Consider the following 15,425-nt stretch of genomic DNA (forward strand, 5'->3'; position numbering starts at 1 on the left):
ATTATCAAAGGGTCAAGAATGCTGGCGGAATTGTCAAGGGACTTCTTTGGCTGTAAGCTAATAACCGGCGACCGCGTAATTGGGCCTGAAATCTTAATCAGATGCTTGAGGAATTAATTGAACTGAGGGATGATGGTGAAGTAGTGCTTATTAAAAAGGAGATCTTTGAAGCTTTTCTTCCAAGCAGATGGAAAAGTTTCTTGTGGAAAGAGGAAGGAACTGAGTCAGTATCTGATACTGCGCATTATTCATTAATTAATTAATTACTTTCACAAGGGTTCACCTGAGTGGGAGAGGTCTTGTGAGAAATTGTTTTTCTCGCAAGAAAGGTCAGGCTTGGATGCTAACTGCTTTGTTTGGCCACTCATTAAGACTTGGAAACTGATGAAGCCCCTGTATAAGCAAGTCGAGCAGCAAACCACTCCCCTCCCCATCTATACATAAATTCAGATATAACTTATCTCCTCCTGGAGACTACCTCCCATCACAGGGGCGAGTACTGGGTAGACTCCTTAATCTCGAAGCTTCGAAACTTTGTCTGTGCCGCGCAGTGCTTCAACTTGCAACAACTTTCTCAGCCTCCAGCATCTTAGCTAAGAATTCAGATTCCCTCCACTTCAGCGATAGACTAACCGACCCTTTGCCTCTATGTTTATTTACGAGATGGATTCTCGGACCACTCACTGTTCAGATCTATCTCGAGCCCTTTGATACACCTGACCCCCCTCCCAACAGAAAGTTACCCTAAGACGAGTTTCGACTTGGACTTCAGCCCCCCGACAGCAGACATCTTGGTAGCAACGTTTCCATTTCGAAACTGTCATCCGCAGGCTACTGTGCATTTCAACAACAGTTGCTCTAGATTACAACAATATTGAACATAGTAATTATATCTTAAATGTTCGAAGTAATTTCAGTCCATTTTCTCAAGAAATATTTAATTTATGAAAAAAAATTAAATTTTTCTATTGCAACACTATGCGGAATAATTAATTTTATGCAATTTGAATAACGATGATATTCGATAAGAAATCAAGTTCTGGTGGAAATTTATGACAAATTGTGTTTTTTACAAATTCTAATGAATAAGTAATTATTATTGAACGAAAATCCAAATTTAAATGTTGTAAACCAGCAGGAAGACTTCTGCTACTGTAAATATTGACAACAGGGTGAACAGCTAGAAGGAAATTCAAAAATTATTTGCCAGCCCGGGAACCACTTAATTGCCAGTCAGGTGTGCTCACCCTTACACCAAACTGACAATCTCTGGATGGATAGCAGCGCTCATTTCATACGGTACTAGGACACAGTATACAGATGAAAATTGATGAGAAATTGCATTTGATCAAATGCTAATAAATAAGTAAATATCATTGAACGAAAAGCAAAAGTTAAATGCCGTAAGCCATCTTCAATTTCAAAATCAAGTTCTCAAAGTCACAACAGTACAATCAATCTATTCGAAACTATCAAACGGCTTGGAATTATTGTTACTAACACTACTAATTTATTAGAATATTTTTGGGAAACTAGTTCCATATGCGCTGAATTGTTTATCAATCTCTAGTAGTCTAGTCGTTTCAATTACCATTACCTTACCGGTTCCTCATCACATAGCAAAACGGTATTTGATACTACATCTGATGATTGAGTTAACAGTTCAAGAAGGACGAGAGTCATAGAAGCATGTGATCCCATTAGTATTCTCCTTTCTTCTAGATAGAACTGTGGTAGTGAAATTAGTTTCTCATTTTCTTCAGTGGAAAATGTGGTTGTGAAATCAGTCCCCTACTTCAACACAATAAGAATAGATAATTCAATATAAATAGCTGTAAAACTATCTGTACATTACATTGACCGCAGCTTTAGGGTAGAAACTTGAGGAAATTATCACACTCGTCTTCATATTTTTCACCTCTGTTAATAATGGAGGAAACCTAGTAGAGTTTATTATTCATTCTGTTACAACTTAAATAAAATATTTTTTTGGTTGAGGAGTCATCACTTTTTGAATTTTTGCTGATGATAACCAGGAGAATACTTCAGGAGCTGGCATTCCCACCACCTAAATATTCTCAACTTGATACTCGATATATTTTCTCTCAGTGCCGGTTGCACAAAAGCCGGCTAAAATTTAACCGTGATTAACTCCACGAGAACCAATCAGAGAAGGATTTATTGAAAAGACGGTTTCTCTAATTTGGTTTTTGTGAAATTAATTACGGTTAAAATTTAACCGGTTTTTGTGCAACCAGGCCTTAGTGTTTGTATACTTATACTTCTGTTATTAGTGTCGGATGAATTATACATTGATAAAACCTATTAGGCCCATTATTACTATTATGGATAAATATTTTATAATCAACAAAAACGATATTTTTCACTAACAAAACATTTATTTACACGCTAATATATTCGCAACAATGAAGTCTTTGATTAAATTAATCCACCAACTTCTTGAATGACCTTGGCTTGTTGGTCAGAGGATACTGGCTCGTAGTCATGGAACTCAATGGTGAAGGACGCTAGTCCTGAAGACAGGATCCGAAGGTACTTTGAGTAGCCTAGGAGTTCCGATAGTGGTGCAAGCGCTGAAATTGTCTGACAAAAGATAAAAACCAATGAAAATCATTAAAAATGTTATTATAGTCTTATGTTTTTTAAAAATGATGTTCATTATATTTAAATTCTCAAAAATGTATGAATTCAAGTAAGTTAATAATATATTGTTTTGGTTGAAGAGTCATTACAATCAATTTTTCTGATGATAACTGCTGCGAATGAGTCTTGTAGTACAGTACAATCTACTTTATCACAATTAAAACTAAAAGAATTTTAACCGACATTTTTGAGAAAATTTTCAACTTTATATTTAAGAAGCAGATGTGTTCGACTGATATTTTTGAATTTATTGATGACTGTAAATTCATCATCATACTCATTTCCAGTATTTGGGAATGAAAACTGAAATTTGAATTGAAATCATCGAGAAATATAACAATAATATTGAAGCATTCTTGATAATTATTCGTGATGTTTTTTCAAGATTTATTTTGTAAGAACGATATAATGCATAGTTTATTCATTCATCCTTCCAGTTAATTTCCAGAAAATGATGTTGAATACCTACCGTATTTAAAATAACATATCGATTGAAACGTTTTTTGAAAAATATGAAATTATGGCATGAACAGGGAAAGAGGAAACTATCGAGAAGCAATTATGAAAATGGGTTATGAGAACAAAGAATATCAAATCCAAATAATTCAACTACTGATGAACATGTATAATAACTGAAATCGATAAGAGTGCAGGTTGATGGATGTAAAATGTTTACAAATCGTATTAGTTCAGTACTACAAAAATTAGTTGTAGATGTGCCTTCTCATATAAGTGTAATAATATTGTACATGACTAAATACACAGTTAAAGTACCGCATTATATCTGTTTTAGAAATTTCATAAATGAAAATTGATTTCAAAATTATATGAGGAATACTTACAAAAATGTACATAGAAGAATGGACGATCAAAAATTACTAGTTTGAAAGTAAAGTACAATCGACTAATTCAGAGTTATTGTTATGAAGGACTTACTTTACAATGTCCTCTGACTCCAATGTTTCTGATGACTGCTCGTCGATTCGATAAGTCTGACAGGATAGTAGAAATGGTATTGTCATCAGACACAATTTCCAACGACATTACTGGCTCAAGAATAGCCGTTCCAGCATCTTGTAGCAGCTGTCAAAATTATAATTTTGTATTATAGTTTATATCAGAACAAATAAAGTTTATGAAACATAAATCTCAAGTCATTTTCATGTTGAAAGTAGAAATAGCATTACAAAAATCGGATTGACTCAGTGGTCGCGCTGATAAGCTATCGGTTAGATAAGTTAAGAATCATTGGCATGGTACTCTCGGTGGAAGGGTGACCGCTTGAGCCAACTCCTCTGAATATGATTCTGACCTGAAACTGTGAGTTCATTCATTATTACCCACTCACAAACTTAGAGCTCACCCACGGCAAAAAAATTAAAAACAAAATCATACAATAATCTTCAAATCATGTCTTAGTTTTGGAAATGTCTCATATGACAGAGCTTTTTTCAAAATGTCAAATTTCTTCACTCCAACATAGATCAGTTAGATGTATGGTCGAAAGGTAGTATAGCATGAGGAGCCCACATGGAAACTGAACGGCCGTTTCAGACCGCTGTAAAATTGAGCCATTTCAGACCGCCATAGCAACGTTTCCGACGTTTTTTTACGTGGAAAACGTAATTGGCGATGCGATGCGTATTATGTAGCACCATCGACGCGAGGCAATGCTACGCCGGTTTGACATGGACAGATTGTTTGGAGATACCTATTTTAAAAGACATTGCTGAAGCTACGTACTGTGGTCTGAGACGGTCTGCCACTGCGTTACCAACATATTCACTATTAAAAAGGGTATACATTTTCCATTTTTTTTAAATCCACTGTAGATAAATGACAAAATTATGCGCAACAAGCAAGACAGAGTTAAGGAGTTGTAATAAATGAAAATGATGAATCGCTAGAATGAATGGAGTATCGTTAACTATCACACATTTATTCACACAAAAACACTCATACATGTTTCAGTGTGTCAGAAGTTGAAAATGTAAAAAGATTTTATGAAAAATGGCAATTACCTTTTGGGTACATTGAGCAGCTCCAGAAATGAAAATGGATTCGGATGTTCCACGTTTCAACTCTAATCTGTGAAGTTTGAAGCTGGCTCCTACCACCTGATGAAAAACAAAATTCAAATTAATCATTCAACAATAAAAAAATATCGAATAATATTTACAAATTATCAATAACATTTAAAAATGTTGTAAATGTTTTAGAAAGAACTTAAAGTAAAATTGAGCCTCATAACTTACTGCAACTACTTACTTTCCGTGTCCAAGATCACCATTATGCTACTATTCTATATATTTCCCTCTCAAAATTTAGCTACCGAACAGCTTTTTGCCAGAGCACTGTAATTCATAGGGGATCAACCAAACAATGGAAGTGATAAGGATATCAATTTTATTGAAAATTTAAATCGATCAAGGCGATGTGAATATTCTTGAAGGAGAATGCTTTTTAAAATGAGCACTTAATGTTACCCAAGTTTCATGAAGCAAGTTTAAACCAGTAACTAAACACGGAAAAATATTTCCAATAATGAACAAATAGCTTCCAAGTATTCTTCGGACGAACAACAGACATCCCAAATGAATGAAAATTCGAGCTGTTATAGAATACACTATATTATTCACAAATTTTTAAAATCTATTTTTCAAATTATTTATTAGTTTTAGCAGAATTGTATAAGTTTTAAAAGTCAAGTCCATTACGTGAATGTATTGTTTCTTGTGTATGATTCAAAAAATTTCACGCAATGAATAAAAACCCGGTAATATACTAATGGAAGCCATACAGTATCCACAAGTCAATATTTTAATATCATGTAGGATAATATAAATATACTGTAGATAGAACCGTATTTGAAAATATTTCGACAATTCATTCATTCATCAATACAATTACATTTATCATAATATGGATATGACTGGGCGAGAGCAACAGAATGAAGAATTAATGAATACCGTAGCCTACAACTTACAGGCGATCCAAGAACGGGACCATGCTGTAAACCCGAAATGATGCCCTGCTTCAAGAGCATGATCTGGCGCGGTGTGACAGTGGTGAGGTGGGGTGCGTAGTCAGGGTGTTTGTCCAACGTCAGCAGTTCAACCTTTTCGTCAGCATTCACTGCTTTCACTGACATCATCAACGTCATCGCATGGAGTACACCACCTGACAAAAGCATATTGTATTACAAATCATATCTGGTAAAGCTTTTTCTTTCTAGCTTATTTTGTTTCATTACAAATCACATTCAATGATAGTATTTGGATTGGCTAAAATAATTGAGAATTCTAATATTGAGCTTGACAACAAACACTTTTTCTTTCTAGCTGATTAGCTGAAATACTTGATAATTTGAGTACTTCTAATCGGACACTTTCATGAACAATGGAATTGATTACAAAGTAGCATCTGTATAATTGCTAGAGCTACAAATGTCTTAATAAATCTTCAATTGTAGGCATATGTAATACTGTTTTTTTTTAATGAATGCCTCCTTTCAGGAGCAGGCTGTTTAAAAATATTATTCAAAGTATGTCAATTTGTTAGATTTTGACAGCAGGATAATGAAAATTAATTGATAATAGATTAGTTAATAACATAATTGATTATTTATGTCAAAAATTGATAAATAATCAATTGATAATACCTGTTACTTCGAGGAAAGGCTTCCTTGATGTGTAAGAGGAGAATTAAGCTAACATACAGAAAAAATTATGCTCTCCTTCAAAACATTTAATCGTGGGAAGTATTGAGCGAAATGTATATTCTTTATATGAATGTTATTTTTATAATAAATTCAGCTCTTAATATTGTATTATTTCATATACTACTTTGTATCTGATACTAATTTAGGGTACAACCACACTGAAAGCGGAGCGAAGCGTGGCGTGGTCAGAGCGTTCATGATACGTCCGAGCGTCAAGCGTTTTTTTGGAGTAAATGCAAATATCAACTTTAACCTTTGATTACATTTTAACAAGAGTAAAGCCTGATTTGAAAAAAACTAGTCACTAATTAGAGGAATCCAATATCTGATGAAGAAAGACTTGTAATTAAAAATTAATTACAAAGTTTAAAAGTTTGTGTTTCTTCAATGGTTCTAATTTTTTTTATTCTATTTTTTATATATTCAACGATACATTGCTATCTAGTCTAGGGACTAATGAGCAACTTTTTTCTGTCCTATAATACTAATGAATTTTTCATACAAGAGAATCCTCCATAGGCTCTCCTATTCAAATTCCAATATTATTAGTACACTGCTTATGACTGTACTACACAGGTGGGTTTCACTAATTTCCACTGCTCTGCTTTTCACTGGACACAAGGCACTGGAATCAGCACTAGAACAGTTCAAATGTCTTCTTCCTTTTCAGCCTCCTCACCAATCCTTCATTTTCCAGCAGCTGGATTGCTTCGATGTTGTCGTGTTGGTGGAGTCGAGCCTCGTGTTTCTCTGCATGCCTCTGGATTTCGCTGCATACCAGGTCGACTTGCAGGTCTCTGTGTAGGTCGCTGTTTCTGACGTACCAAGGAGCATCAGCAATGCTCCTTGAGGATTTTAGACCAATCAGTATTTTACCTGCATTGTCCAAAGTGCTAGAAAGACTCATTCATGCTCAAGTTGTAAAATTTCTAGACAACAATAGTAAGCTTCATAACTTTCAATCAGGCTTTAGAAAATTCCATTCAACTGAAACAGCTCTGCTTCGTGTCACTGATGATATAAGGTTAGCTATGGACCAAAGAAAATGCACCATCCTCACCCTATTTGATTTTTCTAAAGCATTTGATACTATTGATCATACAGTCCTTCTGAATAAGTTGGCTATTCTTGGTTTCAGTCACAACTCGTTAGTTTGGTTTAAATCCTATCTATTAGGTAGGAAACAATGTGTATCTGTCGGTGACAAAAAGTCTACTTGGAAAAACGTTATGCATGGAGTACCACAAGGTTCAATTTTAGGCCCTCTCCTCTTCACTTTGTATGCTAATGACCTTTCTTCCATTATCAAATTCTCCAGTTTCCATACTTATGCAGACGACCTTCAAATCTATTTAAGCTGTCCCATAACAAAAATTAATGAAACAGTTGGAATAATGAATCAGGATATCAATTCGATAGTGGAATGGACAAAGAAAAATGGCCTTAAGCTTAATCCCATCAAAACACAACCCATTATAATTGGATATTCTCGTCTTATAAACAATATTGACCTTGAATCGATTCACAAAATTAGTGTAGATGGTAATGACATTCCTTACTGTAGCTCAGTTAAAAATTTAGGCATTATTATGAATAATACTCTTGACTGGTCAGAACAAGTGAACAAAACTTGTAAAAAGGTATTCTCAGCCATGCATGCATTGAAGAAAATGCACGATATTCTCCCTAGAAACATTAAATTATTATTGGTTCAATCTCTCATCTTCCCACATTTAATGTATTGTAATTCTGTTCTTAACGATATGCAAGTCACTCTGAATGATAAACTACAGCGTTGCCAAAATTATTGTCTACGTTTCGTCTACTCTCTCCAACGCCATGATCATATCACCCCAGCCCACATTGCTAGTTCAACATTAAAGCTTCCCAATCAAAGGCTTTTTCGAATAGTCAAGCTTGTTAGAGATATCTTGAAATACGGTAATCCGAACTATTTTAAAGATGATTTCAAATTTGTCTCTGAAGGTAGGAGGATAGATGCTTCACATACTAGAACCGGAGAAAGTACTTTAAGGATACCCAATCATCGAACTACTATTTTCACAAAATCCTTCTTAGTCAGTGCCTGTCGTGCATGGAATGCACTTCCTGTTTCTATCAGGTCCATCGAGAGCCGAGCGAGCTTCATCCTGACTTTAAAAAAACATCTTTTGGAACAAATGACTGAAACTGTCCGGCCCTAGAACAATCACATGACAACCATCCCCCACCCATCCCACAAATACAAACCTTTAAACATGTTATAGAACGAATTGTATATATATATATAAACTCATGTTATTTCAATTATCCACTGCATACTGCTGTATATTACTGAAAGTTGATTACCCTGATCTACTTTCAGCCTACTTCATTTTATTAATCAATTATTTGATCTTATCTACCTATATAAACATTTTACTTTATCAATTTTCTGTTTTTTTCTCTTAAATATTCATATTGATTAAAACTTTTACAATATTTCCATTAATAAATAAATCCTTGGTTTAAATAATGAAATTAACGTTTTGGTAGAGAGTTAGTGGGGAGGATATTTTTAATATTCTTTCCGAAGAATGGACATTGATATGTCCAAAGCTCCGCCAATTTATGTAGATGCATAACAATATAATTATTATCTATAGTTATTATATTACAAATTGCTTTTTCATATCATATACAGTTCAATAATTATTTTCTTAGTCTATATCATGTAATTTCATCTATAATTTTGCTGTATTGTAAGCTATTGTATATAAGTGTATAAGACAGTATATATTGTAATCTACATAAATAAAGTACTCAATCAATTAATCAATCAATATTTCCCAGCACCTTGTTTTGGAAGCGTTGTATGACTTTGATATTACTGTCTTTGGTACACCCCCAAAGTTGTATACCATACGTCCATACTGGCTTAAGAATCTGCTTATACAGGAGTACTTTGTTTGGAATTGACAGGATGGAGTTCCTTCCAATCAGCCACCAGAGTCTCTTGTATTTTATTCCCAGCTCTTATCTCTTCTTCTTAACATGGACCTTCCAACGAAGCTTTGCATCTAAAGTCATACCTAGGTACCTGGCATCATTGGAAAATGGTACTATTTGATTGTTAATGGTTATTGGTATGGGTTGAGCCCTCTTGTTGGTGAAATTGATATGAACTGATTTTGCTTCATTGAGTTTAATCTTCCATTTTGTTGTCCAGTCTTCAATTTTTCCGAGAGATCTTTGAAGTTTTGCTGTGGCACTTTCAGTCTTGTCATCTATAGCTAATATTGCTGTGTCGTCGGCAAATGTTGCTATTGTATTATTCTCGAGACATGGTAGATCACTTGTAAACAGAAGATAGAGAATCGGCCCCAAAACACTCCCTTGTGGTACTCCTGCTTTTATTTCTCCTAGTCCAGAATAAGCATCTTCATGGTTCACTCCGAAGTATCGTCCAGTTAAATATGAATGTAAGATGTCTGTGAATTGCTTTGGAAGTAACTTTTTCAACTTATTGATTAGTCCTTCATGCCAGACTCTATCAAAAGTTTGACTCACATCCAGAAATGCTGCAGAACAAACTTTTTTCTCTTCCAACGACCTTTCTATTATATTTACAATCCTGTGTACCTGATCAATTGTTGAATGTTTTTTCCTGAAGCCAAATTGATGATCTGGTATCAATTTTTTCCTTTCAATAATCGGAGTCAGCCTTTTCAACAATATTCTTTCAAAAAGTTTTGACATTATTGGAAGCAAAGATATTGGCCGGTATGATGAGATGTTGTGAGGCTATTTTCCAGGTTTTGGGATCATTACCACCTCAGCTACCTTCCACATGCAAGGAACATATTTGAGTCTAAAAATGGCATTTATAATATTAGTTAATTTCACTATAGCTTTCCTTGGTAAATTCTTCAATACTACTCCTGTTATTAAATCAAATCCTGGTGCTTTTTTGTATTTAATTTTTTATTTCTTTCTCTACTTCATCCAGTGTAGCATGTCTAAGCTCTTCGCTCTCCTGAATAAAATCCTCTTCAATTTCTAGCTCATCATGATTGTGTGGTTGAAATGTGTTTACCAGATGATCAGCAAATGCTTGAACTTTTTCTGTATTGCTTCTAGCCCATGAGCCATCCTGTTTCCTAATTGGTGGTGCATGCTGAATGGGTCTTTTCAATTTCCTGGCTGCCTTCCAGAGAGAGTAGTCGGTGTTTTCATCTCCTGTTAGATTCCTCAGATAATGATTCATTGATTCATTCTTAATTTGTTGAATTTCTCTTCTGAGCTGTTGAGTTAAATGATTAAGTTGCCTTTTATCTTGTGAAGTTCTTGTTTGTTGCCATTTTTTCCTAGCTCTCCTTTTTTCAGCTATCATTTCCCTCACTTCTGTTGGGTAGCTATTTCCTACAGTTCTTCTTCTTAGTTGTGGGGTGTTCCACCAGGCTGCCTGTTGCACGTCAATGACAAATTTTTCCAGTTCTCCATCAAGCTATTCCATGCTTCTCAATGGTACATCAAGGATTATTTTTTCTTCCCTGACCGTTCATTTTGTTTTTGTATTATAGTTTCACTCAGCTGTAGAAGAATTGGAGAATGGTCAGAATCAAAGAAGAAACTTTCCTCAATACTCAAGTAGTTGAAACTCACATTCTCAATTAAGAAGAAATCTATTAGGTCTGGAATTTTTTGTATATCTGAGGGCCAGTAGGTTGGTTTTCCGGTAGAAATGGCCTCACAACTGTACTCGATAATAGCCTTATAGAGCTCTCTGCCTTTCGTGGTTGTTAAACGTGACCCCCAAAAAAGTGTTTTGCATTAAAATCACCTCCAAGAATGAATTTTGTACCCAACATCTCAAATAAAGCTATATATTCTCCTTTTCGTATGGAATGTCTGGGTGGGCAGTAGATAGCAGCCACAACTAACTTATAAGTTCTTGTTTGAACAGCTACACTAGTTAATTGCACTCTTTCTGACTCATATTTAATTTCTTCATGATGTTGGATACTATCCTTGATGATAACAGCACTTCCACCTCGCGCCAAATTACTGGGATGTATAGCATGATAAGTCTTATATCCTCTGATTCTAATGTGAGATTGTTTAGTGAAATGAGTTTCTGAAACTAAACAAATATCTATCTTTTCTAAATTTAAAACTGCTTCTAATTCTTGTTGCCGATTAAGGAGTCCATTAGCATTCCATTCAACTATTCTAAGTGTATTCAGCATTACAATTCAGAAGAACAATTTTTATCCAACTTCTCAAAACGGCTTTGAAGATAGAAGATACTTTTTTCTTGCTTGTCTAACTTATGTAAAATGAGCTTCAGCACCTGATTAATATCTCCCTCCATATTATGAAACTGACAGCTATTCGAATTAAAGCCTTTGTTTCCTACAACAGTCTGTGCAAATGTTCTTCTACTCAGAGTAGGCACACGAATTTCTACCTGCTTAGTATTTTTGTCTCCAAGCTTTGTAGTTGGATTTTGACTGATTGAGCTCTTGGGAGTTTTTGTCTTCCTTTTTTGAGCCGCATTCCTGATTTTCTGCAGTTCAATAGCTACAGTACACCCTCTGTAACTTGCAGGGAGGGTGAGCTTCTCCGCAACGGACACATTTTGGTAGGACATCATTGGATTTTTGGCAGTCCCTACTTAGATGCTTTGATCCACATTTCACGCATTTTGGTTCCATGTTACAGTAACGTTGGGTGTGACCGTAAGCCTGGCAACGCTTGCATTGGGCTATCAGCTTTGTCTTCCTTATATTTTCAATTTCCACCTTACATCCAAGAACCGTTTCCAATTCAAATATTTTTTTGATATCTTCCTCGCAGCTAAAGGATACCAGGAACGTGTCCAATGGTTTCTTAGTCTTCCATTTGAGTTTATTTACCACTTCCAGGACTTTATAGCCTTGATTCTTCAAATCATCAAGTATGGAATCTGGACTACATGAATGATGTAGTTTTTTACCATCACTCTGATGGGTCAAGACTGTTTATTTTTGTATGAATGCCACTTATAGCCAGTATCAACCAATTTTTTCCTCACGTTTCTATAAGTAATTACATCTAGAACGTTGATTTTGAATGTTTCATCACTGACTAGCTTTATTCTGAACTTGTCATCTGGAGAGACACTGTTCAAAGTTTTCAAAAACGTATTGAAATTTCTTATATCGTTCACAATGATAGGAGGCGGGGGCACTACTTTATTCTTCTTTTCCTTGGTGTGCTGGCTGTCAGTTGCTGCACTGCTTGTTGATGGCTGGGGGGGGGGGCGAAAGCGAGGTATCCGTCTTCCTTTTTTTTGAATTTCTTTATTTCACTCGAATCCATTCAGTCTCCTTTGCTAACTCTTCTTCATCTGTAGAGAAATGTAGCTTCTTGTTTTCTTCCTTTCCGGCAGTTAGTTCATCAGTTTTCAAATTTCCTCCTACAGTAGATGACTGAGGCTGGTTCTTACTCTCTCTATTTTTCTCAAGAAGAGAGATTCTTTTAATCAGTTGCTCTAGCTTCGTTTCAAGCTCTTCATTCTTGATTTGCATCATTACACATTTATTTTCAGCTTCCTTCCAACTATTATACAATATTTGTCCGGTCGCTGTTCTTAAATTATTTGGGTCGATGACCTTTTCCGGCGTTGACTCCTTTGTAGGGATACACTGCGTTTACACTACCGGTTTCCATTTTTTCTTCATTCGCTTTGACTTCTTCTTCTTCTTCTTCTGTTGCCTCTTCTTCAAACTCGGGAATCAAAAATTCAGCAAAGCGATTGTGTCGCGAACATTGACCGGCCGGCCTAACCGGGACGCTCGAACGCGCACTCACGTACTGCAATTTCGCACTTTTCGACAATTTCGCGTAGGCCTAATTCCACTAAGGCGCAGATACGGAACTATCGAAATATAACTATTTCTACTACAACTATACTACACTATTCTATTAACACTACAATGCTCTCGACATGCTACCGCTACGGACTTTTTCACCTATAAATTTGGGAGAAAAATAGCACAAGGACTACCTTATTATTTTAATCACCAATGTTATTACATAAGTGTCATTTTCATTGTAAATAAATAAGTAACACTAAGGTAGCCATATTTCATAGAAATTTGAATGAAATGAATTAGAAAAGCCTTACTTTTGATTTCAAAATGCAATAGATGAATGTTCTTTTTAATAATCAAATAATACACATTACAGGGGAATTTGGGAAAACATTAAATGTAATATACTAGTGTACTAGATGGTAGTAGAAAATGTAGTAGAACAAGTGCATTATTATGTACAAGAGTAGACTACTAGTATGTACAAGAGTAGGGCACTCGCACTTTGACGCTCCGCTCGTAGACGCTCCAAAAAACAAACCAGCTTGTTCCAAAGTTTGATGCCACGCTCCGCTCTGCGAGTAGACGCTTGCAATGTGTTTTATCCCATTACTCAACATGATATTGTTCACGACGCTCCTTCACGCCACGCCACGCTCCGCTCCGCTTTCATTGTGGTTGTACCCTAACACTCCTCTTTCAGTATGAATTAGTACTAACTACAAATTATTTATCGCTATAATTTAGATTTAGATCTTAGATGTTATTGGAGACTATTTGCCGGCCGGGTTGGTCTGGTGACTTGTGGTAAAGAGCGTTATAAAATTCGGTCTACTAGCACCACCTAATTCGAGGGTTCGAATCCCGCCGATGGCATGGATGTTTGATTATCTCATCAATCCACCAACGCACTTTCCATTACCCACACACAAGCAAAACGCTCATGTGGGTGGGGGGCATGGGCATCATCCGCAATAAAAAAGACTGTTTTGGGCTTTGCCTGTAGTCTTTGCCTGTGGACTTTCAAATGAATAAATGAAGAAACAAATTATAGTAGAAACATACCAATTTTGTGTTTCAGTTCCAAGGTATACTCAGCTGGATTCAAGAGGTATTCTTTGTAAGCTATTTGAAGAGGTCCAAGATCAACTTCAACTTTATACTCCGATATTAAACGTTGTTTGATAACTTCCAAATGTAATTCTCCCATTCCTGTAAAAGATCAACAATTCAGTTATCTATTTATTGAATTATGAGCAATGACAAATCAAGAAAAGCACAACAGACTTCTGTCCAAATCGGCTACTTCTATAAATTAGTGTTTGAAATTCCATGATTCACTTTGGGGTTTCAAATGAAAACATTGATAAACTTGATAACAAAGACTCTCATTATATTTGTTGAGAATCAATCTTATGGAAATGAATAGGAGAGTGCGTGAATGGGACAAATACCGTACAAATGAAGATTGCATGAGAGAAGAGAATGCATAATATAATCAAAAATTAAAATAATAAATAATTAGCTAATTAGAATAAAGAAGAAGAATATTCTTCAATCGTAAAAAATATTCTAATATTAAAAATATTACATTATTATGTCTATTATATTATTATCTTATCAAAATTGATTCATCTTATCAAACAAATATTGCTTGGGAAAATAAGGATAGAATAATGTAGATAATGATTGTTTACAGTATAGATGAATGATGCAGGTACAAAGAGTTAAGAGTTCAAGTTTAGTTGGAATAAGTAATCACATTTTTAATGATAATGATAATAATAATAATGAAAACATAGACACTTGTTGGTAAAGTACTCACCTCCAAGCACCGTTTGACCTGTCTCGGAATTGAAGCTCACTTGAAGACTGGGATTTTCTCTTTGTAGTTCCTTCAGGGCCACTTCCATTGGAGTTTGAAATTTCTGTAGAAATATTTGAAATCAATCATTTGCGCCAAAGATACATCATTACACTAAGATAGTGTAATGTGAACTACATAACGAGTTTGAGTATATGATAATCAAAAATTTAACTTTCATCCTGAGTGATTAATTTTCTTTCTTGAGTCTGAATATTATATTTCACAGCTAGGATGGGAAAGCGTTCGAGACCAGCTGGCAATACATTTTTGCCCGAGTTGCGAACGCTAATTTTCGCCAAACACAAAAACAAACTGAAAACTCGGGCAAAAATGTTTT

At 35.2% G+C, this 15,425-nt stretch overlaps 1 protein-coding gene across 3 annotated transcripts in view; it reads right to left on the bottom strand.

The window, feature by feature from the left end:
- Positions 1 to 2,379: 2,379 nt before the first annotated feature.
- LOC111053466 (ribosome-releasing factor 2, mitochondrial) overlaps positions 2,380 to 15,425 on the bottom strand; it is a 40,985-nt gene continuing 27,939 nt past the window's right edge. For all 3 annotated transcript variants that reach the window (XM_039426576.1, XM_039426577.1, XM_039426578.1), the window contains exons 10-15: positions 15,047 to 15,149; positions 14,287 to 14,433; positions 5,651 to 5,844; positions 4,686 to 4,781; positions 3,601 to 3,747; positions 2,380 to 2,604 (exon numbers count right to left, since the gene is read on the bottom strand). In XM_039426576.1, the coding sequence (XP_039282510.1) occupies positions 2,440 to 2,604; positions 3,601 to 3,747; positions 4,686 to 4,781; positions 5,651 to 5,844; positions 14,287 to 14,433; positions 15,047 to 15,149 (852 nt within the window). In that variant the 3' untranslated portion in view covers positions 2,380 to 2,439. The remainder of the gene's footprint in view (positions 2,605 to 3,600; positions 3,748 to 4,685; positions 4,782 to 5,650; positions 5,845 to 14,286; positions 14,434 to 15,046; positions 15,150 to 15,425) is intronic.

Source organism: Nilaparvata lugens, chromosome 4 (assembly GCF_014356525.2).
Source record: "Nilaparvata lugens isolate BPH chromosome 4, ASM1435652v1, whole genome shotgun sequence".
In the NCBI taxonomy this organism is placed as follows: domain Eukaryota; kingdom Metazoa; phylum Arthropoda; class Insecta; order Hemiptera; family Delphacidae; genus Nilaparvata; species Nilaparvata lugens.